Source organism: Bos javanicus, chromosome 19 (assembly GCF_032452875.1).
Source record: "Bos javanicus breed banteng chromosome 19, ARS-OSU_banteng_1.0, whole genome shotgun sequence".
NCBI lineage: Eukaryota > Metazoa > Chordata > Mammalia > Artiodactyla > Bovidae > Bos > Bos javanicus.
The window spans coordinates 23,192,803-23,219,756 of NC_083886.1; the positions used below are offsets into that span (position 1 = coordinate 23,192,803).

At 44.7% G+C, this 26,954-nt stretch overlaps 1 protein-coding gene and 1 long non-coding RNA gene across 2 annotated transcripts in view; one reads left to right on the top strand and one right to left on the bottom strand.

Annotated features, from left to right (window-relative positions):
* Window positions 1–503: 503 nt before the first annotated feature.
* On the bottom strand, window positions 504–898 carry LOC133231361 (uncharacterized). Its single transcript, XR_009731123.1, has 2 exons — window positions 814–898; window positions 504–618 (listed from the first exon to the last, which is right to left on the bottom strand). It is a non-coding gene; the product is annotated as an uncharacterized LOC133231361 (long non-coding RNA).
* A 1,709-nt stretch (window positions 899–2,607) lies between these two features.
* The window catches only part of NXN (nucleoredoxin), a 162,661-nt gene continuing 138,314 nt past the window's right edge, over window positions 2,608–26,954 (top strand). The window contains exon 1 of the mRNA XM_061389536.1: window positions 2,608–3,059. Within this exon, the coding sequence (XP_061245520.1) occupies window positions 2,700–3,059 (360 nt within the window). The 5' untranslated portion in view covers window positions 2,608–2,699. The remainder of the gene's footprint in view (window positions 3,060–26,954) is intronic.

Genomic DNA, 26,954 nt, shown 5'->3' on the forward strand with positions numbered 1-26,954 from the left:
CAACACAGATATATTTTTGTGCACATATGCTTCTAGTCCTGAAGACCAAGGAATGTGATTCGTGAATCTTACGGATTACAAATATGTATTTGTCCAGTGCATGTTTTGTCTGATATCACATGCCTTAGAATGCAATTTCTCAAAAGGAAAACTCTGTAATGTGTATGTGCTATAAATGTCAGGCATGTTGTGGTTCCTTAACACATATTTTAAAACAATAATAGTTTGCAGAATAGCCAGTAAATTCATGTGACATAATTAGCTAAATACCAGTAGGGGTATTTTCTTTAAGTGGGTCTCTTGAACCGCAGATTCAGAGAGCGTGCTCTCCATAAGTCGAAGGATGTTGGCTGTTCTTTACAGGAAGCCCAGAGAGTCCTTCAGGCTTCTTCTTATAACAAACACCCACTCGAACTATGATTTTGGAATCATTTCCATTGCAAATCCCCTCTTTCCACACCCCTTTAAAAGGCAGCTGCAATATTTGGCATGTAACCAGGGCCTGCTGCACCAACAATTCTCTAAATTTTATTTATATTTCATGCACAGTATGTTCAAACTCTCACTTTCCCAGGTGCCAGATGCTGGTTTGGACACACTCCAGTGGAAAGTGCTTTCCTGTAAAATAATAAAAGGAAAATGCTGAACAAACCACCTCTTTATACAGACTTGCACCTAGTATACCAGAGTTAAGTACTGTAATAATGACTTCACTATTTCCCCCAATTTGCAATCCCCCGAATTCCCTCCTCACCTCCCTCCACAACAAATACTTTGTCTCTAGGCATCAATAAGATGCTATGGTCCTCTTACATCTCTTCAGCGTTCACTTGAAAGCATCAGGGTATAGGAGTCTGTCTTACATGCTTTGGATCGCACCTGACGCAACCCATCCACAGGCATTTCAACTATATGATTTGGATGAGAAAAGAAAACATTTTAACCCACTTCCAGAATTTTAAAAAGATATCTAACAAATTAATGTCTGTTATGTTAATGGCTTTTATGTTTTCACTAAAAAGTGATGCTTTCCATGTGTTGGTAATAATACTGTCTCTGCAGTCACATAGAATTTTGCCAGGACTCTCAGAATGAACTCGGAATTCGCCTTTGTCATAGGGTTCTTGCCTGCCTAAAGGCAATCCTCAACCCAAAGAGCCTACTTATGAAATGAGCAGCAGTGTTAGGTGGATACTGAGAAAGTGGCTATCATTCAAGAGATTTCCAGTCCACCCGTGGTGTCTACCTCCGCCTCTTTCACCAGTTTCTGTGGTAACATTTCACTGAGCTGAGAACCAGTACAATTCCTTGCACTATTCCAGAAAAACTGGGAACCTTAGGCATGAAAATTTATGTTTGTGCCAAAAAGCTTGTGGTTATATTATGAGGTTTAAATGAACTCTTGTAAAGCGGGTTATGATTTGTGTGTGTGTGTGTGTGTGGAAAGCAGCTATAAAATACAAATGTTCTGCTTGGTTGCTGGTATCCCGTTGTCTTTTCTTGCTCTTTCCACTAGATGGCGATGGATGCCCAAGAAATAACTTGCACAGGGCTGGTGGAGGGCGGTGAGAGGGGTGTTCTTTTCTTTCACTGGGTTGTTGGTAGCTGAGCTGGCACGCTCTTGTTCCTCTGTTGCGAGTGGGCATGGTATTTTTCTTTTTTCGTGTATGTGTTGGGGGGAGGCCGGAAGACTTGCCACAGACCACCTGTTTAATCCAGGTTCAGTTTAAGCATAGGGCAGCATCTCGCCAGCTGGCAAAAAAAAAAAAAAAAGAAAGAAAGAAAAATCCATAGAATTTCTCTCAACTATCAACAGACTTGGGTAGAAGCTATGGAACCGTTTCAGGAGAGCAGCCAGCATCGATTTAGAGATGCTTCGGCATCTGTTGCCTATATTTGTGGAGATGGAAGAGAGCAACTCGCTGGTGAGGAATGACCGCGGCGACTGCGATCAACCCACAAGTACTTATGGATTCCCTCCCATGTGCCCATCACCGGATCAGAAGCTACACAAAAAACATAAGAGGTGGCGTCCTTCCGGCCTCTTGTGGTAGAGAACACAAAACATACACAGAGAGATCATCAAGACCTAGCCGGACCAAGTTATCATTGTGTGAAGACGGTTAAGTCCTACAAGTATTATGAGATCAGTGGGGGTACAAACGGCCAACGGGATAGCCTGTGGGTAAAGAGAGTGCAGGGAAGAAGAACAAGGAGGGATAAGAGAACTCGGGTGGGAATCTCTGGAGAATTCCGGAGAGAATTTGGAATTAGGGAGCGAAGAGGAAATGGGAGGGAGGGGAGAGGCCAAGCCCGGCCCTGCGCGGACTGCAGCTTCGGAAAGGCTGGCTCAGCGGCCCCTTCTGCTTTCTTCATTGAGGTCCCAGGCGTTTCCGACAGACCGGAGAGTCTCGGGTCAGCCTTCTCGCCGGGGCTATCTCGGGAGCACTTCGGCCACGCGGCGGGAGTAACCGCGCACTCCCGCAGCGAGGGCTCGGGAGGCAAGCGCGGCTACAAAGGGGGCGTGGCGTGGCGAAGGGGCGTGGCGTGGGCGTGGCGGGTGGGCGTGGCTCGCCTCCCGCCCGTGCCCGCCGACGCCGCCGCAGCTGCCGCCTCCGCCCGCCGCGCGGACCGAGGGAGCGGTGTCGCCGCCGCCTGCCCGCCCGGGTGCCCGCGAGCCCGGGCTGCGGTGGGCCAGGATGTCGGGATTCCTGGAGGAGCTGCTGGGCGAGAAGCTAGTGACTGGCGGCGGCGAGGAGGTGGACGTGCACTCGCTGGCCGCCCGCGGCATCTCGCTGCTCGGGCTCTACTTCGGCTGCAGCCTGAGCGCCCCCTGCGCGCAGCTCAGCGCCAGCCTGGCCGCCTTCTACGGCCGCCTGCGGGGGGACGCAGCGGCCGGGCCGGGGCCGGGGCCGGGGGCCGGGGCGTCGGCGGAGCCCGAGCCGCGGCGCCGCCTGGAGATCGTCTTCGTGTCCTCGGATCAGGACCAGCGGCAGTGGCAGGACTTCGTGCGGGACATGCCGTGGCTGGCGCTACCCTACAAGGAAAAGCACAGGAAGGTGAGCGGCGCCGGCCTCGCCGCGCGTTCCCGGGAGCCGGTCCTCACGGCCCCCGGCGCCCCCGCTGCCCCCTCCTATAGTGCACGCGCTTCCCCTCCTGCTCCTCAGCGTCCCCTGCCTCTGCCCGCCCCGCGTCCCGGAACCCTGCCGGCTCGGGGTTCCCGCGGCGGCAACTCGGTGTCGATGCCAGGCCGCGCCCGCTGGGGAAGTTTGAAACCCCTCGGCCCCCGGGACCCTGACTCACGTCCTGGGGAGTCGAGGGCCGGGTCCCCCCATGTTGGGAGCCTCCCGTAGCGGGTGGCTGCGGTCGGGGGGGGGTTCTGACTCGGTGACCCCCAGCCCCGGGCAGAGGCGCGGGGAGGGGGCCCCTTCCTTCCCTCAGCCCTCGACTCCCCGCGGCTACCTGTGGTGGGGGGGAGGGCGCCGGCCCCCTACCCATAATGCCCGAACCAGGAAGTTTTCTCTCTTTACGAGAGAAATCTGCTTTCCTGAGGCTACCTCCTGCTGTGGCCGAAGGCGGGTCACCCGGCGCCCTGCGGTGGGGGTGTCGGGCGCTGACCGTGGCTTTGGGCGAGAAGGGAGCTTGGTCGTCTCCCCTTGCCCTCCCTTCGCTCCCCCTTTTCCCTCCCTCGGACTAAACTAGAGGCCATCAGGGAGCCTTTCATTGTCTGGCTGTCCAGCCAGCCATCCCCCCTGATACCTCCCGGGCACTGGACCAGACCCGTCCATGTGGCTGTTAGTGGCTTGGTTGGTGGGCCACTGGTGTCTTGGCATCGAATTAAACGCTGAACCGATTCCTTAAGTGTAGACTGACCAGAAGAATGAGGATGGGGGAAATTTACACTCCTCTGTCAACTTCTCATTCCCTCCTCTCCCCCGGGTTTGCTGCTGAAATTAGCTTGGATTTTTGAGTGTGTCTGTTGGATGAAGATGTCTGTTTTAATAAAACGAATTCAGGAAATTTTGCCATGAATCGAAACAGAAAAAGTTTTGGAGCGCTCTTGCTTAATTAGTATGCCTGCTGCAACGTGTGAATCCAGCCGGGTTCTTTCCTGAGGAGAATCTCTGTTTATGGAGTGGACAGAAGGGTTCTGCTGGGGGCGTTTAGATTCCTCTCTGGAGGATGGTAAGGGCATGCCATGTGTTTCTTTAATGCCTATAGAATCTTGTTGAGAAGCATGATTTAGATTTAGTGAGAGTAAAAGGCTTATACTGTGGCCCCAAATGTCTCAAGTAAATCATCCACAGAAGCAATGTAAGGTACAGACTTGGTATTCAAAGTATGAAACACAGTTTAACAAATAGAGTTTGTAAATTTAGCATTGGAAAAACTCACAAACCACACAGAGGCAACACTTTGCGTTTTAACCACTTTTTAGATGATCTTGCCCATATTTGACTTATCTCCTTGGTACAGGGCAGGGATATGAATAGCCAGTCCTTTTTTGCTCTAAAACATGGAAATCCTTTGTTTTCCTTGGTGGTAGTTTTTATGATCCTTTTGGGGAGGAGTAATGTCCAGAAAGTGATTTATCAAGAAATATTTTCATTATTATGGCCTATTTCTATTGTAGACCAAAGTCTGTGTAAAGTACTGTCCTTATTGGGCAATACAAATGATTTCTAGCTTTTGCAAATACACAATGATGGTAAAATGTTACAGACTTAAGGTCTATTGTTGTTTTCCCCCGTAAGTGATGGAAATAAATTTTCTGGATAGTAAAATAAGGAGCAAATTGAGATGTTTTGCAAATGCCTAAACCTTTTTTTTTTTCCAAAAAGAATATTTAAAGTGACAAAAGACCCTGATGCGGGAAAGATTGAAGGTGGGAGGAGAAGGGGATGACAGAGGATGACAGGAGGCTTGGCATGCTGCAGTCCAAGGGGTCGCAAAGAGTTGGACACGACTGGACGACTGAAGAATAACAACAGCAACAACAAGCCATGCCTGCTTCACTATGTCTGATCAAGTCCTTTTGCACACACACAGACAAAGTGGTTTGTGACCCCAGCCTGGGCCTGTTCATTTCGCCAAGATGAGGGTCTCGATGAGACAGGGCAGACCCTGATTTGAAAATGCACTTCAGTTTGCTGGCACATGCCCTCGCCATGGTGTGTTAGCATCTTACCAATTTATTTTTTGCTCAGAGTTTTTCTGACTCACATTCTATAGTTCACTTTGTTCTCTAAAACAAGTCGCGTTTTTGAGAAGGTAGTTTCTGCCCCTGGATATTCGTGAATAGGCAACTTAAGATTTGATCCTAGAAACATTCTTTTTCATGGTGACATACCAGGTAAAAAAGCTCTATCCAGCTGGGTTTCTTATGGAAAACATACTCTTGGAAATTATAACAGCTGTGTACTTACTTTGGAAGAAATTATTCTCTCCCTTGAAACCAAAGAGATGTAAAAACATTCCTTTTCTGTAACTTCGAGTTTTTGTCTCTCTTGTTTGAAATCGGGGTGCTGAGAAATCTGTGTGCTTGTGATGCCAATTCTGCGATAATAGTGAAAAACCCAGGGCACCTCCAGTTCAGGGTGCTGACTCAGTGGACACTTACCTTCTTGTTGATGGACCCTGTCCCTGTTGTTTCACCCAACGATAAAAATAGCATTAAAGGTAAGGATTTTGTTTTTACATTGAAGGGAAACCAAAGTTCCAGATTACTAATTTTTTTCAAGTTCTCATTAACATTTATTCTTAAAACCATTCGTATACTTCCCATTGGGATAACAAAGGATATGGTTCTAATTAGTTATTGGCTGGCATTTCTCTAAAGAAAATTGAAAAATTATCGTGGGGAAAGAAAATGCCGTGTGGTATTTTTTCTTCTTTTATTAATTTCCCCCTTATTTAGTAAGAAAGTCCAGGGATAACCGTATATGTTAAAACTGCATTTTGCCTGGCTTCTCTCACCTTGATTGAGACTGTGAGAGAACACCAGCTAATAGGATTCCTGCATCTGAAAAAAAAAAAAATTCTTTATGGAACATTGTCCTGTTTCTGCTTGCTTTCGTGGTCATTGCAAAGGTAATTGAAGCTTCATTTTTTGGCTTCCAAGCACACATATAAATAGCTGTGTAGAAATCATTAGATGACAATAGAACTTTGAGTGCTTTCATAAGAGCTATGTTGTCAGGAAACATAATCCTAAAGTTAAGGCAGTTAGATTTGTTTTAATAAGTAGGTTTGTTTTTTGTTTTGTTAATAGACATTTTTCAGATTTCTGGAGAGAAAATGTGATAAATAGTTGGAAAGTGGTGAAGATTTGGACTTTGGGGATTTGATCTACCTCTTTGCATGTGTGCTAAGTCGTGTCCGGCTCTTTGTGACCCCATGGACTGTAACCCGCCAGCCTCCTCTGTCCATGGGATTTCCCAGGCAAGAATACTGGAGTGCCATTTCCTTCTCCAGGGGATCATCCCAACCCTCCCGACCCAGGGATGGAACCCAAGTCTCAGGGATGAAACCTGAGTCTCCTACATTGGCAGGTGGATTCTTTACCACTGAGCCACCAGAGAAGCCCATTTATGCCTGGGCTGAATGCCTGATGGAAAACATTTGATCGGGTTGTGCGCCCTGACATGAAAAGAGGCAGTACCACTAGTCTTGCTCTGGACAGGTTTGATGGGCCCTGGCTTGGTCCTAGAACTTCCTACCCCGCAGAAAGTGGACAAGAAAGTTGGAGCTGGGGAGTGTCAGAGTCAGGGGTTCTGGCCTAGCATCTCTGGTCTACCCTCTTCAGCCAGGGCAAGTGGTATCTTCCTGTATCCTGTGTCGGTTGTTTGCTCTGGGTGATTGTGGTTCAGACTGAGTCAGAGACTTGGCTTAGGAGTCACCTCAATCCCTTGGCTCTTAGGATGGGCCAAGATTTGGTACCATTCCTGACAGTCTTACAGCTCCATCTCTCCGAACTCTTCCTCCCTCTAATCAAATACCCTAAGCCACCAAGAGAATGATTTTTGCAACACCGACACACCGCTCTGCAGGTGACAAAAGATGGTAGAAAGGCACGGCTGTGAACACTGGACTTTTCTGCCTTCCTCATAAGAAGCCTGGACCAGCCAGGACAGCTCCCTCTGTTGACTGTGTTTCCAGGATCCATCTCATAAAAGACAACAGTCTGATTAAAGTAATAGGAGCACTTTGCCTCGAGAGGCTTTTTCCTCATTCCACTATTTGTAAAGAATTTTTTAGTCTTGTTTTTCTACTCTGCATAACGAAGCTGTCTAGTGTAGTGGATGAAAATACAGACTCTTGTCCATCTGCCTGAGTTTAGATCCTTCCTCTGCCATTCATTAGCTGTGTGACCTTGTGCAAGTTACTCTACCTCTCTGTGCTTCAAGTTCCTTACCTGTAAAATGAAGATGACAACAGGACCCGTCCTACAGGCTTATTGTAAAGATTATACAAGATAACATACACGTGCCTGATGTATAGTGCGTGCTCAGTAAGGCTAGCAATTGTTATTTGTTAATAAATGGCCGTGAACTTTTTAGTCATACATTTTCTACGTGAGCCTTAGGTATATATCACATTATATACTCAAAAAACTGACGAGGTGTGTTTCTAACTTTTCAAATAAATGACTTTTATAAGCATACAAGGATCCGATCAAGAATCACTCTTGAAGAGATTACAATCGAGGAGAAAGATATAGAAAAATGGAAAAAAAAGCAAACAAATGTTAGAAACAACATCCCTGAAAGTACTGATTGTGCTGATATTTACTGAGCTTCGTACTTGTATTTGCCAGTGAAACTTGAGACAGCCAGGCAGGGAAGCCAGGCATGATAAAGGATAAGAGCTTTCAGATGATGGGGCACCCTTCTTGAGAGAGATTAATTACGCACTTGGATGGTCGTTTTTGTGGTTTGCCAAAGCCATTAGGCGTGTCTTCTGCGGATCCTGGCTGCTCAAATCTGGGCGGCATGGGGGTGGCAGGATTACTGCTCTTTCACGTGGGAAATGGATGGTGCCCGGTCCCCGGAGCTGTAGAAACCTCACCCCCTACGTTGGAGCCGCCTCCCTTCCCAGCTCTGGAATGTTGTAGGATAGGTTTGTTCAGACCTGTCGCCATTTGGGGTTTAGTACTCATCTTTTAGTTAGTGGCTCAGGCCTGACCCGCTGGCTGTCCACAGCTCTTGCTGATCGATTCCTCTTCTGATACAGGTTGGGAGGGAACCAGAGCACAGAGGAAAGCAGTGGGTTTTGGGGTTAGGGTCATTGATTTCATTTACTCATTTCTTTCCCCCCCATCCCACCCCCTTTTTATCACTATGCCTTGTGGTTTGAGGCCTTGTTTTAATATCTGAGCAAATTGGAGAAAGAAGGCTTTGTATTGTATACAGCTGGGGTGGGGGGTGAGCAAGTCCCTCAGTCAAGGGGGCGGGCGGGGAGGGCTGTGGAAGGGGAGGTTCTTCTTTATTTCCTATGAGGACCTGGGGCCCCAGGGCTGGCCCCATTCTGAACTAGTCTGGGCCCCTTACTGTTGATCTTGTTTCGGGGGGAAATGGAGAGGAGGCTTGGCATAGGATGCGTTCTTTCTTCACGTTCTGAATTCCCAACGGTGCTCAGTGTTAACCACCAGGGTGCTTAGGTTTCTGTATTTCATTAACTTACCATTATGCTTATTCAAAGGCACTCAAAGAAAATGGCTTTGAGTTTAGAATCTTTCTGCTGATCCTGACTTTGACGAAGCTCTTGCATACTGTTCCTTTACATCTTGCCATTTAAAAAGTGACTAAGAGTTTTTGAGTCTCAGGAGTCATCCTTGATTCTCCTGCACTGCTCCCATCAAAAAAGGCTCCAAGCTTTGTTGCTTCGGTCTGCTTAACAGCTCTCAGCTCCGACCCCTTCTTTCCTTCCCTTGCTTCAGTTCACTTTTCACACGGACCACAGCAGCCTCCTCCATGGGCTCTTTGCTTCCAGTGCGACCGCTGATTCTCAAGACTAGAACTTCTCAAACTGTCTATAGTCAAGTATTAGTTTGCTTTTGTTAATTTCCAATCAGTTCACACACACACACAAGTGGCCCTATTATACATAACTCCTGTACAGCTTGAACCACATACAGCTCCTCACTGAGTTGACAGCACATGGATTGGTCTCTGTCCTATTCAACAAGATGAGACTATTGATCACAGGCTTATATGTTGCTGGACTGTCGAGCTGCTATAAACCATTCTAGGTTCACACTCTCCACTGCTGTACCTGCCCTGTCGTGAACCAGTCACAAAGAACTGATGGATAAGCACTGGGCTACGGACCCTTCTTGAGCCCAGTGCTGCTCTTGACTGTTTCCAGAATGGAAAGACAAGTTCAAAAACACAACTCTGATTTTGTCATTCTGCTGAAGAATTCTTCAGTAGTTCTTCATAGCCTCTGGGGTCAAGTCCAAGCTCTGGAGCATGGTCCCCAACTCTTCTCCTGTCTCATCTCCCACCTGGGTAATATCTTCTCCCACCTGGCTGAGTTTGGATCTCTCTAAAATCAGCCCTGGTTTCCTTGCTCGAAGAACTTTTCCTGTGTCTTTCCTCTCTAGGTGGGATGGTTTTGTGAGCATCCGTAGATGGAGTACATGGTTAACAATTAGCCTCGTGTGTGTGTGTGTTTTGGTCTTTTTTATTTGACTCTAAAGCTGCTTTCATTCAAAAATTTATTTATTTATTTCTGGCTGCGCGGGCTGCACATAGGCTTTCTCTAGTTGTGGCAAGCAGGGGCTACTGCTCTGCTGAGGTGTGTGGGCTTCTCGTTAACGGTGGCTTCTCTTGTGGCGGAGCACAGGCTCTAAGTGCTTGGGCTTCAGTAGTTACAGTTCGTGGGCTCTAGAGCATGGGCTCCGGAGAAGGCAATGGCACCCCACTCCAGTACTCTTGCCTGGAAAATCCCATGGACGGAGGAGCCTGGTAGGCTGCAGTCCGTGGGGTCGCTAGATTCGGGACATGACTGAGCGACTTCATTTTCACTTTTCACTTTCATGCATTGGAGAAGGCAAGGGCAACCCACTCCAGTGTTCTTGCCTGGAGAATCCCAGGGACGGGGAAGCCTGGTGGGCTGGCATCTATGGGGTCACACAGAGTCGGACACGACTGAAGCAACTTAGCAGCAGCAGCAGCAGAGCATGGGCTCAGTAGTTATGGCCCACAGGCTCAGTTGCCCCATCGCATGTGGAATCTTCTCGGACTAGGGATCAAACCCATGTCCCCTGCACTGGCCACTGAAACCCCAAGGAAGTCCAACTGTAAGCTTCTTGAAGACAGAAACCAATCAAAGGGGAAGATGATCAGTGTTTTGGTTCTGAGGATTGAATAATATGGTCATAGAAAGTAATAATATGGTCACATGCAACTTTGAGATTGGTAACTTGAAAACAGTATTTTCAACATTGTGTGAGTTGAATGTGCACTTTCACTAGTACTTAGCTTGATTTTAACATTTAATATTAGAGTTAGGCCCTGACTAGATTGTATAATTGTATATACCCACAGTATGTGGGTGTTTTTGTTTTTGTTTCTTAATGAATGCTTTCAAGAGCACTTCTACAAGCAAGTAGATGTGTAACTCCATTGCCCTATAATTCTGTGCTCAAAAATAGAAAAAGACTAGCCTCTCCTTTTTTGAGATGTCTTCCCAGGTGGCACAGTGGTAAAGAATCTGCCTGCCAAAGCAGGAGAAGCGGGTTCAATCCCTGGGTTGGAAAGATCCCCTGGAGTAGGAAATGGCAACTTACTCCAGTATTCTTGACTGAAAAATCCCATGGGCAGAGGAGCCTAGTGGGCTACAGTCCATGGGGTCACAAAAAGCTGTACACGACCGAGCATGCATGCATGCACAAAAATCTCAGTCTGTTAAAATAGTCTCCTGTCTGCAGGCCTATCCTTCCATGTTTTTATATTTCCTAAATAATTTGTGTTTCTCTGGCATCTTTCTTCCAAGGAACTCAAACTACATGTGTATTATTTTTACAGCAACTAGTCATCAGTAGGTATTAAGCATTTTAGTTTTTCAAAGTATATTTGAGTTGGAGCATTGATGCAAAGAGAACCGATTATTATTAATAGATCAGGGTCACAGTGTTGAGGATGAAAGCGCACAGCTGAACTCTCTTAAATTCAACTCGGTCCTTTCTGTTCAAGAAATTGGATCTTAAAAAGTGTGTACATCAAACATTCTCCAGGGAAGAGGAGGGAGCCTAAACTGCTCTTTCAACACATCACTTTCCGAGTGGATTCACTCTAGATATGCATGATGGACTCTGAAATAAGATAGAGGTGGTTTAACCACTTAAAACGTTTGCTATTGCCAGGAAGACAGGAGAGTTAGAACTCTTTTTCTGTTGCTGCCTTTCCATGGTGGTGGTTTCTAAGGGCCTTTTAATGATCTGGCTTTTTTTAGATCAGCCAGTGAAGTGCCCCCAACTCCCCTTCATCCTATGCAAAGCCTTGGGGCTGCTTTCGTGCTTTTGTTCAGAGACAAAATTGAACTTCAGGTATCCTGCAGAGATCCTAGGACTAAATCAGTCCTCCCTTTTATGAGGTTTTTCAGAAACTGTGGTTCTAACTTCTAGTGAAATCTCAAACATGTGCTTTCTGCTTTATGACAAGTAAGAAGTATAGTAATTGAAAGTTGCTTGAGTGCTGTTACTCTGGAGTGAAAGCCTGTAATGGAAACTTTTGTTCTGTGGCATCTGTGATTAAATGCAAACATAAATTTTATGCTGCTTGCTGGTCATATAACTCTTGGAGCAGATACACAATGGATTTTTGTATGAGCTACACCTCAGAAAAACCCTTTTTTAAAAGTTTAAGCTTAAAATTCAGCATTCCTTTCTAGTACATCTGTTACTCACTCCCCATTAGATTATTTTGAGACATCAGTTAACAGGTAAATTCAAGTAATATTTCCACAGTTAATAATGCTTTTATCTTGGAGCATTGTTGAGTAGTCATAAAATAGGGTGTGGTCAGTTCTGCTGTTCTAGGGATAGAGTTTCCCGCTTTGTTTTCCTAGGAGAATTTTATCCAGCTGAATCGGGGTTTTTTTTTTTTTTTATAGTTTTTTTTTTTTTTTGGTCCTTTTTGGTCAATATCCCTGGGATAAAAACTGAATGGATTGAGTGTGTTTAAAATCAGAAGACGCTGCCTTCCTGCTCCAGCCTCCCCCCGCCACCCGCCCCCCGCCGCAACCCCCCATACATGATCAGGTCAAGACAGTTTTCTTTTGATCGTGGTGGCTTACAGCACAGCTGCCTCATCTGTTACTCATTTTTGGGGGGGTTTGATGTGAAATATAAAGATTGGGCAGAACAACGTGCACTAGGCAAAAATTACAGTGTAGACTTCTGAGCTCTGAATGGCAGTGGATGTGAGTCTGAGGACAGTGTGTGTTGACCTTTGGGCACGAGTTTGACTGCAACTTAAAAAAGTGTTTAAACCCACAGACCTTCAAAAATACCCCCATTATAAGTGGATATTTAAAATCTGTTGCACAATGAGTAAAAGAATGGACTCTGGATGGAGTTTCTTAAATTTGAATCTCATCTCTATCACCCTCTAGCAAGGTGGCTTTGGTGCAGATTACCTAACTGTGTGTCTCTAAGTTCCTGGTCAGTAAAACAGAGATGATCATATCTACTTTATAGGGTTGTGTTGTTAAGGATTAAATGAGTTAATATTTGAAAATTGTTTCAAACAGTGCCTGGTACATCGTCAGAGTCCCTGAAATGTGTACCCCAGGTGTTCGGTTATGCCATTCCATTTTTTTCTTAAAAATAGTTACTCAGCTTACAGGAGAGAAGGATCCTCAGCCTTTTTGTTTCTTTGTATCCCTTTACTTTCAGCACCTGGCTCTTTGCTTCTAATAACCTATCATGTAATCTGGTTTCTCTTCAGTTTCTAACTAGGACTATAATCATTCTTTGTCAGTTGTTGACGTGATGACATATCCTTGTCTTTGAATGTGGGTATGATTCTAGACTATCTCTTTGACTAATTGCATGCTCAGTTTTACTGAGTGGATTCTATTTTCACTTTTGAGCTGGCAGAGGAGAGGGGAGAGATCTTGGTCTCTGCCTATTCCCCCTGCCATTTATTTATTCGTTAACTTTTTACTATGGAAAACTTCTAACATCACACAGGTGGGGAAGATAGTACAGGGACCATCACCTGGCTTGCGCACCCCACACCCACATACAATAATCAACTCACAGACACCAGCTCCCCTCACCCCAACTGGGTTATTTTGAAGCCACTCCCAGACATCCTATCATTCCCTTCTTAAACATTTCACTAAGTAAGTCTTTAAAAAATAACCACAATATCATATCTTAAAAATCTAGTGATTCCTTTATATCAGCATACATCCAGCCAGTAATTCAATTTTTCATGAGGTTTCGGTTTTTTTTTTAAAAACAATTGGTTTGTTTGAGTCCAAATAAGGTCTACACATTGCCCATTTGCCTATGTTCCAAATATTTTTCCCCCTCTCCCTGACCATTTTCAATTATTCCCTTTAATTTAAACTTGCTCTGACTCTGGGTCTACGCACTTGCCACATCCCTTACCTTTTCTTAGCTGTGTTTCCCTCTTTGTCTAGGTCTGTGGAATGCTAACTCCTGGGTTGAAAGGGTCCTAGCCGCCTGTATCTCAGAGGCCCAGGTGTAGGTCAGCTTGTAGATACAGGTGGCTCCGAGGCTGTCCTCAGGACCACTTGCTGGTGGTTTACTCGCTAAGTCATGTCCAGCTCTTGGAATCATGGACTGTAGCCTGCCAGGCTGCTCTGCCCATGGGATTTCCCAGGCAGGGATACTGGAGTGGTTTGCCTTGCCCTTCTCCATCTCTGTGCTCTGCTGGCCTCTGTGTAGGCCCTGACCTCTTCCAGGGCGTTCCTCACAGTGGTGTGAGGGCCCCCAGCAGCTCTGGGCTTGCCTCCTGGCCTCTCAGAACTCTTGCAGGTGGAGGCCAGCTTGGTCCTCTCAGGACCAGTCACCATGGCCAGGGTGTGTAATACTCTGGCCAAACCTAAGTTACAGCTGCACCTGTGTAGTAAGAGCATGGGGGTCAAGAACTAGGTAGACTGAGCATCAGGAAATGGGGGACTCATGCCGGAGAATTGAGGGTGTGTAACTAGAGGGAGAGGCCAAGTATGCTGGGCCAACAGCATCATGGATGCCCAGTAGAGTCCTCTGCACCAACCCCATGAGAGGGTGCCCAGCACGTGGTCATCTAGCCTCTGCTAGAGCATGTGCAGTGACTACAACGTGCCCCTTCCTGAGAAGCCCTGAGATGTCAGAAAGGATTCTGACATCCACCATCGTCTTCCTGGGGACTTTAAAACTCCTCTCTCTTTCACAGGAAAGATCCCCTTGGTCCTTTGACCATTTCTCAGATAATGTGTATTCCAGTTTCTGCACCATCCTGGTCTTTCATATCCGAGCTCTCTCCAAGTTTGTCTAGGACCTCACTTAAAGAGTAGTCCCACACCATAAGCACAGACTCCAGTTCGGTCTGCACCAAGCACAAGGGTAAGCTTAGCACCTCCTTTGTTCTAGATCTTATCTAGTCTTATATTATCATAGTCTGAGATTGCATTCTCTGTTCTGATAATCACATCACACGGTATTGATTCACAGACCTCCAAAGTCCTTTTAACAAAACTCGAAAAGTCCTTTTCACCAATCTTAATGTCTGAACAGAAAAGAACAGAGTCCCAAGTATTGTGTCTATCACCTTAAAGAGTCAGTTTATTTATGTTTGATGAGTTTTTGCAGGCTGTTGGAATCTTTCTTATGCCCTTGCGGTTATTCACAAGGATCATTGCCCTTTCTGGCCTTTGAACTATGGGATCCCTTTCTAGACCTTATCTATGTCTGGTGATGGAATCCCAGAGCACAGGGACCCCCTCCAGGCTAATAGCAGCCTGTTGGTCAGCGGTTCGACCTACTTCCAATCCAGCCAGTTCTAAATCAGCCTAATTGTATCTCTATTCAGACCACATTTCTCCATCTGGTTAACATGTTTATCCTAGGAGACCTTAACAAACAGCTTGCTATCACTTAGGTATTTGCTGTTTCCCTTCCAAGGAAAGAGGGTCTGAAATGCTTTGTGTTCTGTAAGCCCATGCTCACTTCTAAATCGATCACTTTTCCTAAGTGTTTAGTAACTGTGATAACCTGTACGATTTTATTTAAGGGTCACTGTCAACTTCGCCAACCTGTAGGTTGCATAGTCTCCCCCTTTCTGCCCTTTTGAAAATTGATAGTCCTTCCATCTGTGATTGCAGTTAGCTGATACACTGGCCACGTTTTTCCCGCCTCTGATGTAATCCATACCTTATAGGAGGACTTGCAAGATCAGCTAGGCAAGCATGGAGTGATGGAACATTTGTTTTCTGCGGAGGACCCTGTGGCCAGACATTCCCAACAGTCAATACATAGTTGCTGCTGCTAAGTCGCTTCAGTCATGTCCGACTCTGTGCGACCCCATAGACGGCAGCCCACCAGGCTCCGCCGTGCCTGGGAGTCTCCAGGCAAGGACACTGGAGTGGGTTAATATATAGTTGGGAGCACTCAGTTCAATCAGAAGGCCCAAATCCTGTGCTTTCTGAAGGTAGTGTTTCTATACTGATTGCTTTGTCCGCATCCCAACACCCTCCCCCCACCCCCCACCCCTCACTGTCTGATTAGGGCACTAATAGAGCCTGAGGGAGTCTTTTCATAAAGCCACTTCTCCCCTTCAGGCGCAGGCAGGATGAGAATCTGCTGGCTAATTAAGTGTGGCATTTTGTTTCAAAATGAGCAAGAGACAATAACTGGTGACAAAGCAACCCAGCGTCCTTGTGTTGAAAGATTTTTTTTTTTAATATTTGACTTTTTAGGATGAATTAGCCCATTTAATTTGAACAGTTTACCTTGCTTTAAAATGGATTTGCTTTCTTGCGCAAGTGTATTTGCACACTTACAATTACACATGAGTCTGTAACATGTTTTGCAAGCTTGGCACCTAAGAATTCTGACATTTCTCGTGTTAGGCACAAAGATGAATTGAAATTAAATGCCTAAGACACTTTCCTGGTGGAAGTGACTTGCCTAAATTTGCAGAAGGTCGCTGGCTTCAGCCCTTGGCTGTATTGTTTTAAGCTTTTACAAATGTTCTTAAGAGTAAAATACTACTTAATACCACTTGAACATCTTCTCTTTCATTTGGATTTGTGGGAAGTATTAACTGGCAGGGGCTGTGGTGTAGAACACTCTAATTTTGAAGCACTGCTTTCCTGTGAAGGCTCAATTAATGACTTTTTTCCCTGAGATCATCTGAGTCTGTTCTTCAGTTGATACAGCCACAGAGGCAGTAGTTACCAGGTGAATCCCAATCCTCGGACCAGGACATGGTGCTCTTTCATGTATGGGAGCGTGCTACATATGCAGCACAGATCATGGCTTCACTGCTGCTTGCAATAAAAAGCCATTTATATTCCTTCATTCAGTATATACTTAAACACTATTTTTCCACTTATTAACTTTTCGTCATTCCCAAGAGAAAGCCAGAGTTTCATTGGTGAGTTGTAAGAATGACTCTTTCCAAAGATAACCCACTGCTAATAGTGTCTTGTATATCCTGCCAAAAAAAGAGTAGGCATAGACTGCCTATAAAAGTGTGTATGTTTAGATTTTTTTTTACACAGATTTTAGCATTTGAAATGATCAATATTCTGCAAAAGATAGTGCCTTCACATGTTGGAAGAAATTTCAAGTAAAATGAAAGGCCTGTGGGGAAAAGGAAGAGTTATGATGGGCCATCGTTTGCTTTCCCCGAAGCAGCCACTGTGGTCAGTTTCTTGTGTGTCTCTTCAAAGGTGTTTTGGGAAAACAGTATGAAGGTTGCTCAAGAAACTAAAAATGGAACTACCTTATGACTTGGCAATCCTACTCCTGGATAGATATCCAAAAAAAAGCAAAAACACTAATGCAAAAAGACATATGCACCCCAGTGTTCATAGCAACATTATTCACAATAACCAACATATGGAAGCAACCTCAGTGTCCATCCACAGATAAATGGGTAAAGAATATGTGATATATATACACAACGGAATACTACTCAGCCGTAAAGAAGAATGAAATTTTGCCATTTGCAGCAGTATGGATGGATTTGGAGGGCATTATGCCAAGTGAGGAAACACAAGTACTGTATGATATCATTTGTATGTGGAATCTAAAACAATGCCACAAACTAGTAAAGATAACAAAAAAGCAGACTCAAAGAGAACAAACTTGTGGTTACCAGAGTGGAAAGGCAGTTTAGGGGTAGAAGATTAAGAGGTAAAAACCATTAGGTATAAAATAAGCTACACAGGTATATTGTACAACATGAAGAATATAGCTAATATTTTATAATAACTATAAATGGGGTGAAAGTTAAAGTTGCTCAGTCATGTCCGACTCTTTGCAACCCCATTGACTATAAAGTCCGTGGAATTCTCCAGGCCAGAATACTGCAGTGGGTAGCCTTTCCCTTCTCCAGGCTATCTTCCCAACCCAGGGATTGAACCCAGGTCTCCTGCATTGCAGGCGGATTCTTTACCAGCTGAGCCACAAGGGAAGCCCAAGAACACTGGAGAGTAGCCTATCCTTCTGCAGTGGATCTTCCCAACCCAGGAATTGAACCAGGATCTCCTGCATTGCAGGTGGATTCTTTACTAACTGAGCTATGAAAGAAGCCCATAAATGGAGTTCAGTTCAGTTCAGTTGCTCAGTCGTGTCCGACTCTTCGCGACCACATGGACTACAGCACGCAAGTCCTCCCTGTACATCACCAACTCCTGGAGTTTACTCAGACTCATGTCCATTGAGTGGGTGATGCCATCTAACCATCTCATCCTCTGTCATCCCCTTCTCCTCCTGCCTTCAATCTTTCCCAGCATAAGGGTCTTTTCAGATGAGTCAGTTCTTCGCATCAGGTGGCTAAAGTATTAGAGTTTCAGCTTCAGCATCAGTCCTTCCAATGAATATTCAGGACTGATTTCCTTTAGGATGAACTGCTTGGATCTGCTTGCTATACAAGGGACTCTAAGAGTCTTCTCCAACATCACAGTTCAAAAGCATCAATTCTTCGGCACTCAGCTTTCTTTATAGTCCAACTCTCACATCCATACATGACGACTGGAAAACCCATAGCTTTGACTAGACGGACCTTTGTTGGCAAAGTAATGTCTATGCTTTCTAATATACTGTCTAGGTTGGTCATAACTTTTCTTCCAAGGAACAAGCATCTTTTAATTTCATGGCTGCAGTCACCATCTGCAATGATTTTGGAGCCCCCCAAAATAAAGTCTGACACTGTTTCCACTGTTTCCCCATCTATTTGCCATGAAATGATGGGACCAGATGCCATAATCTTAGTTTTCTGAATGTTGAGTTTTAAGTCAACTTTTCCATGCTCCTCTTTCACTTTCATCGGGAGGTTCTTTAGTTCTTCTTTGCTTTCTGCCATAAGGGTGGTATCATCTACATATCTGAGGTTATTGATATTTCTCCCAGCAATCTTGATTCCAGCTTGTGCTTCATCAAGGCCAGTGTTTCTCATGATGTACTCTGCATTTAAGTTAAATAAGCAGGATGACAATATACAGCCTTGACATATTCCTTTCCCAATTTGGAACCAGTCTGTTGTTCCATGTCCAGTTCTAAATGTTGCTTCCTGACCTGCATATAGGTTTCTCAAGAGGCAGGTCAGGTGGTCTGATATGCCCATCTCTTTCAGAATTGTCCACAGTTTATTGTGATCCACACAGTCAAAGGCTTTGGCATAGTCAGTAAAGCAGAAATAGATGTTTTTCTGGAACTCTCTTGCTTTTTCGATGATCCAGTGGATGTTGGCAATTTGATCTCTGGTTCCTTTGACTTTTCTAAATCCAGCTTGAACATCTGGAAGTTCACGGTTCACATACTGTTGAAGCCTGGCTTGGAGAATTTTGAGCATGACTTTACTAGCGTGTGAGATGAGTGCAATTGTGTAGTAGTTTGAGCATTCTTTGGCATTGCCTTTCTTTGGGATTGGAATGAAAACTGACCTTTTCCAGTCCTGTGGCCACTGCTGAGTTTTCCAAATTTGCTGGCATATTGAGTGCAGCACTTTCACAGCATCATCTTTTTAAGATTTGAAATAGCTCAACTGGAATTCTAGCACCTCCACTAGCTTTGTTTGTAGTGATGCTTCCTAAGGCCCACTTGACTTCGCATTCCAGGATGTCTGGCTCTAGGTGAGTGATGACACCATCGTGATTATCTGGGTTGTGAAGATCTTTTTTGTACAGTTCTTCTGTGTATTCTTGCCACCTCTTCTTAACGTCTTCTGCTTCTGTTAGGGCCATTTCTGTCCTTTATTGAGCCCATCTTTGCATGAAATATTCCCTAATATCTCTAATTTTCTTGAAGAGATCTCTGGTCTTTCCCATCCTGTTGTTTTCCTCTGTTTCTTTGCAATGATCACTGAGGAAGGCTTTCTTTTCTTTCCTTGCTCTTCTTTGGAACTCTGCATTCAAATGGGTATATCTTTCCTTTTCTCCTTTGCCTTTCACATCTCTTCTTTTCTCAGCTATTTGTAAGGCCTCCTCAGACAACCATTTTGCCTTTTTTGAGTTTCTTTTTCTTTTGGATTGTCTGATCCCTGCCTCCTGTCCTATGTCATGAACCTCCATCCATAGTGCTTTAGGCACTCTATCAGATCTAATCCCTTGAATCAATTTCTCACTTCCACTGTAAAATTATAAGGGATTTGGTTTAGGTCATACCTGAATGGTCTATTGGTTTTCCCTACTTTTTTCAATTTAAGTCTGAATTTGGCAATAAGGAGTTCATGATCTGAGGCACAGTCAGCTCCCTGTCTTGTTTTTGCTGACTATATACAGCTTCTCCATCTTTGGTTGCAAACAATATAATCAATCTGATTTTGGTATTGACCATCTGGTGATGTCCATGTGTAGAGTCTTCTTTTGTGTTGTTGGAAGAGGGTGTTTGCTATGACCAATGCGGTTCTTGGCAAAAGTCTGTTAGTCTTTGACCTGCTTCGTTTTGTCCTCTAAGGCCAAATTACTCCGGGTGTCTCTTGACTTCCTACTTTTGCATTCCAGTTCCCTGTAGTGAAAAGGACATCTTTTTTAGGTGTTAGTTCTAAAAGGTCTTGTAGGTCTTCATAGAACTGTTCAACTTCAGCTTCTTCAGCATTACTGGTTGGCACATAGACTTGGATTACTGTGATATTGATTGGTTTGCCTTGGAAATGAACAGAGATCATTCTGTCGTTTTTTTAAAAAATTACTCTATTTTAATTGGAGGCTAATTACTTTACGATATTGTAGTGGTTTTTGCCATACATTGACATGAATCAGCCATAAGTGTACATGTGTTCCCCATCCTGAACCCCCCTCCCTATTCTGTCATTTTTGAGACTGCATCCAAGTACTGCATTTTGGACTCTTCTGTTGACCATGATGGCTACTCCATTTCTTCTAAGGGATTCTTTCCCACAGTAGTAGATATAATGGTCATCTCAGTTAAATTCACTCATTCTAGTCCATTTTCATTCTGATTCCTAAAATGTTGATGTTCACTCTTGCCATCTCCTGTTTGACCACTTCCAATTTGCCTTGATTGATGGACCTAACATTCCAGGTTCCTATGCAATATTGTTCTTTATAGAATCAGACTTTACTTCCATCACCCGTCACATCCACAACTGGGTGGTGTTTTTGCTTTGGCTCCATCTATTTATTCTTTCTGGAGTTATTTCTCCATTCTTCTCCAGTACCATATTGCACACCTACCGGCCTGGGGAGTTCATTTTTCAGTGTCCTCTATCTTTTTGCCTTTTCATACTGTTCATATTGAGCTATGAAGGAAGCCCATAAATGGAGTAAAACCTTTTTAAAATTATTAATCACTATATTGTATACTTGTAACTTATGTAATATGGTACAGCAACTATACTTCAATAAAAGGAAAAAAAGATACTTCATACATACATAAGTAAGTACAAAATGACCCTGACACAGCCCTGACACACACACAAGCTTTTACACCAAGCTTTTTCGAGACCTCCTTGGCAGTCCAGTGGTTAAGACTCTGTTCCCAAAGCAGGGAGCCTAGGTTCAGTCCCTGGTTGGAGAACTATGATCTTGCATGCTGCATACTGTGGCCAAAAAATTTAAAAAAATAAAACCAAACCTTTTATGTAGATCTTTCTCATATTCTTGGCTGCCCTGATAGGTGCTAGTTTTTTCTGTCTCAGGTGTGCAAAGACTAGAAATGTCGTTTTATAGCCCTATAATACCTTGGTATCTTGTCTGCCTTGATATTGAAGCCAACAAAAATGGAGACAAGGAACAGACCACCCTTCCCACAGAAGGAAAATGACTTAGCCTGACATGCTTATTGGGTACATTGGGCTAAGGAGAACTTAAAAGTGTTTTCTCTGTCTGAGAGGGGCCCCCCTTGAGGACTAACGTAAAAAAAATGAGAAGACAGTGTCTGTGAAATTCCCACTGCTGTGCCCTACTGTTTGGATAAATTCAGAGTTTTGTTCTCTGTTTCTCCTTCCAATAGTATTCAGATTTGTACAGGGACAAAAGGCTTCCCCAGACCAGTCAATTGTATTATGCTGTGCCTTTTGTGGGGACTGGTATTAGGCAGCTTGTATTCAGTATAACTTTTTGTTTATTAAAATATGCTGTACTTATAGAAAGTCTGTCACCTCCATAATCCAAAGTTATGGAATGAAGGGGCATGACAACTATTTTCATTATAGAAGGATCTCTATTTTATTAGGCCAAATTGTTTTAGGTTGTGCACTCCTAAGAGGTGTTGGAAGTGTGATTTCTGCTGCTCAGCAAACTCCCCTACAGCATTGTAGGACGCATCTATTGCTTTGAGAAAAAGACACAAATATTATACCTCAAGTCTTCTTTTGCAGATCGCACACACACACATTCCCTTTCCCCTGAATATTCCTTATTCTCTTCTGTAGGAGGCAGCTGAGAATACTTATTACTCATTCGGTGGTAGATTCATGTAGGCAAGTGGCTTATGAAAAAATCAAAGGGTTGCTATGGAAATGAAATAGGTTTATTAAATAGATAGATAATAGAAATTGTGGAAAGCAAACTTCACAAAGATCTGGTGAACCTTTAGAGGGACCTTGACTTAAGAATGGAAAGGGAATTAGTGTCTGTTTAGAATATTTTCTCAATCGTTAGTCATAAATGCAGACTAAATGTGTCAGAACAAAATGATCATGCCTCATCTTACTTACCTTCTTGAAGGTCTTCTTTAAAGCTGTATATAATAGTCAGTTGGAAATGTCCTCAGTGTTCATCCCCGGGTGGTTGAGTAAATTACAGTGCTCAGCCTCATGTTGAACATGATTCAGTGGCCTTTGCGGGAATATATTGTATTCAAAAAAGCAAGATCCCAAATTACACAGATACCATGATTGCAACACTGTTTGAACAGTTGTATAAGAAGAATGATTGAAGCAAATACCCCAAATCGCTTAATGTTGTCTTAGGGTGGTGGCACCTATGGTTTTGGGTCACTGATCTTCAGGGGTTCTGAATGTAACCATTTTTTTGGTAATGAAAACTTAAGTACATGTGAAGAAAATAACAGGACTCTTGCCTGAAAGAGCGTGTATCCAGTTTTTGAATGCTTCGTCTGAGTGCAGGGGTTTTCCTCCCAGTACTGGATCTAGCTAGCAGAGGCCTCTTGAGAAGGATGGGTATCAAGCCAAGAGACATGGGGGCAGAGAATCAGCTTGCCACCACCTACTTCACGAAAGCTTTCTGGAAAGAATAAACTCGAAAGTGACCTTTTCAAAAGCGGGGGAGGGTAGTCCAGTGAGTTAAGAAAGAAAGATATTCTGGATATAAATAACCATGTGGGAATGAAGTGGGGGGGAAAGCTGAGAAGGAGAAAGTTCATTTGATCCAGCTTGGAAAGTGAGTATGGGGAGACGACGCGTGTTGCAGAACCGATGAGTGACGGAGGTTTCCCGTGCTCCGTGGGGAACGTTTCAACCTTTTCTTAGGAAGACAAAACTCCTTTGGCAGATGGTCAGGAAAATACACCGTAGGTGATGCTGATTTGGAGGTGCAATTCTGTGGGTGCGATTTTGGAGATGCGACTCCGGGAAGCCGACAGCAGTGGTCTGTCTGCAAGGTGATGGTGGCCTCTCTCAGGGGGCTTGGGATGAGAAAGAAGGTCTGGATTCCAGACGTGCCACATAGTAAGAAACAGATGATTTTTGTACCAAGAGGCCAAAGTGGGACTAAGGAACCTCTTCCTGGGCCAGGTTGCAGAAATGTGTTTTGTATACGCTTCCATAGATCATAAAGCAGAAATTCTGGGTTAAGGGCTTCTGTTTGTTAAATAAAGAGAAGGAAATTCCTCTGGGGATTTTCCACTCCTGGACAGCAATGAGGAGCAGGGGGGAGCGATGACAGGGACTCAGATGCTCCCAAACTGGACTTCTTACTTCATGTGTGCTCATATTACAAAAATCAAGTTTGCAGTACACTTTTCATTGGTTTGTATCGGCACTGCTCAGCCTTGGTCAGTCACATGTGTTTTGAGTATCTCATTTGCCTGGGGGACAGTGTCAGGATGCTGAGAAATTAATGACAAAACCCCTGCTCTCAAAGACATTGATAATTTAGCTGGGGAGACACGACAATATATATGAGATTTACATATGTATATATGAATGATCTATATGGTATAAACAGATTCAGAGTCTATAGGATGATGTCTGGTGTGTTGGTTCTAATGGGACTGGGTGCCACGCGGAGCTCTGAGAACCGGAGCTCTGAGAACTGAATGTCTCATGACCTCATCAGACAACAGCCAGAGAGGCCAACCCCTGTCGTGGATGATCTGGTTCAGATTCATTTCTCCTTATTCTTTCCCTTTGAGACCTTGGGCAAATTACTTTGCTCTTTCTGAGCCTCAGTGTCCCCATCTGCAAAATGGAAATGATAGTAGTACCTACCGGCAGGATGGCCTTTGAATTTTGCAATGGCTCGTAATGTAAAAAGCCTCAGCCTAGTACGGGGCACTGGTCATCCCTCAGGAAGGGGTGACTATTCTCTAATGCCAGACCAAAAGGTTTCTGAGGGACCCTTGTGCTCTTCATCACTGTGTCATTCGTACAGAGTACATACGGTAGATCTGATGAATGCATATTTAGCACAAATATTTATTGAAAGAAAGAATGAACAGTTGGCAGATAGAAAGTGGAATGGAATTCCAGACATAAAGGTGAGTCTCAAAGTTAAAGGCATCCATTCTTTTGTATATTTGTGCTGCAATCACAATTAAACAAAAGCTCTTGTTATATCACATTGGCCAGTGTGATCATTGAGGGTTAAACCGGAAAGGATGTTGGGGATTGAGCAGCTGCAGCCCCCTTCTTTTACTGATGAGGAAACTGAGGCCCAGAAAGGAGGCAGCCACATGGCTGACCAGCCTCTGGGCTCCAGCCTCTAGGGTCCTCATTGCTGGGTCAGTAGTGTTCCTTGGCATTCTTCCTGGTGGCCCTAAAAAAAAGAGACTAACTCGTGCCTGTAAACTGTTGCCAAATTTTGCTCAGAGAACAGAGATAAGCATCCTGAAAAGAGGGAAATGCCACAGTCCTAGTTTTCCCGAGTAATTTTGTGTATCTTGGCCTCTAGGACATGGGACGATTTTCCGGGTCCCAGGAGCCTGTTCCTGAGAGCAGAGCCGTTTTCCTGTGGGAGGGCTGGGGTCAGGTCCAGGGTGCCGGCCAGACTGCCTCTGTGAAAAGCCTCAAGTGGCTGAAAAAACAAGCATGTTACCCCACTGAACAACAACTCTTAAGGAGGGGATTACCAGGGCTGAAACGTGAAATGTAAAGAAAGGATTTAAAAAGAGCCAGGTGCTTCAAGTCCTGTGTCTGGGCTGATGAGGCTCCAAAGTGTTAAAGAGAAATTCCATTCGGATGAGTCTGCGGCCACAGTATTTGTTCGTGCTGGGCCAGCAGGGAAGGGAGAGGGGGCAGCTCCCTGGGGCCTGTTCAGGCAGTCAGGGCCCTTCCTGGGTGGAGGGATAGTCTGGGTCTGAACCCTTGGCGCTGGGCCTGGGTCCTGGGTCACGGGAATTCGCCCTGTGCTCCAAGGAGGTCATTCCAACCTGAGCAGGAAGATGGAAGCCACCATGGAGACAGGCACAACTCTGGATACATACTTGGCTTCGGCCTCCAGCACTTGGAAAGGGGGCTGCTGGGCCAGATCAGCTATTTGACTGTTTTCCTAGAGAGAGAATTGAGATGTTCAGAAAATGGTCTCTAAAGTCAGTTCTTATTAATGCATCATCTTGGTGTGCTTTAAAATACTGTCAGAGCGACTTCCCTGGCAGTCCAGTGGTTAAGACTTATAAAATACTGCCAGAAACCCAGGTCCCCTTGAAGCTGTGGTTTGTAGTGTGCTGTGTACCAGGAGGAGATGAGGCGTGGAGGCTGTGGCGACTGCACACAGCCACACCCTCCATGGTGACCATATGCAGAGCTGGTTTTAAGTGTGTTTCTCTTTGAAGACACTTTATTCAATACATATTGTTGGCTCAGTAATGCTGAACTTATGACCCAGCTCTATAGCCCTTATCTGAAGGAAGCTTATCTAACACACATTTTCTTCTTAGGAAACATCATAGCTTTCTTGCATTTGGGAACACTAGACAGCCCCTCAGCACGATACATGATACTTGGGGGGCCATTTCAAACAGGGAAATGACCAAAAAAAAAAAAACCACCAAGCACAAAAATGCAAAAAATGTGGCACCAAACAGACTGCGAAAAGGACGCTTGTTTATAGTAGGAGTTGAATCGAGCAGAGTGAGGCCTTGCTTGACTTCAGCTGGGAACACGTGTGGTGGGTGGGTGACTCGTATTTTTCACCACCCTGTGCACAACTGAGAATGACCACAGACGTGTCGCCAGACTGACTGGGGGGTTACAAATAAATTTTAGCAAATGGGCAAATTCACAAATAAGGAACTCATGAATCATGAAGATTGACTGCACCCCTTTCTCCCACATATTATGCTGAATGTGGACCTATTATGCTAACCCCCACCTTTTTAATTGTGTTATTTTAAAAATTAGGAGGTACAAATTTGCAAAAGGAAGAATACTAAATTTCACCAACAGGGGACTTCCCTGGTGGTCCAGTGGTTAAGACTCCATGCTCCCATGCAGGGGACATGGGTTCAATCCCTAGTCGGGGAGCTAGATCCCACATGCTGTGCAATGGGGCCAAAACATTAAAAATAAATAAATAAATTCCACCAACCAGAGATCACCACTGTTTACATTTTAGTGCCCGGTGTCTTTCTGGTGTTTTTTTCTTTGCAACTATGTACCCATCTTGCAACTATGTACTTTGCAACTATGTACTGTCTTGGAGAAGGCAATGGCACCCCACTCCAGTACTCTTGCCTGGAAAATCCCATGGACGGAGGAGCCTGGTAGGCTGCAGTCCATGGGGTCGCTAAGAGTCGGACACGACTGAGCGACTTCACTTTACTTCATATACCCATCATCTGTACTTTTATTTTGTATGTGTATATACATAAATGTGTGTGTTTAAAGCAAAATTAGTATCATACCATGCTTATTTTATAGTTCCTTGTTGTTGGGAGTCTAAAATTAGAGGCAGGGGAGTGGTGGTCCCGTGGTTAGAACTTGGTGCTTCCAATGCAGGGGGCTTGGGTTCAATATCCTGCCTGGGAACTAAGATCCCACAAGCCTCACAGTGCAGCTAAGAAAAAAATAGGGGCCGCAGGGACATCAAGGTGTGGACTGTGTCCTGTTGGGGACCACTGATAG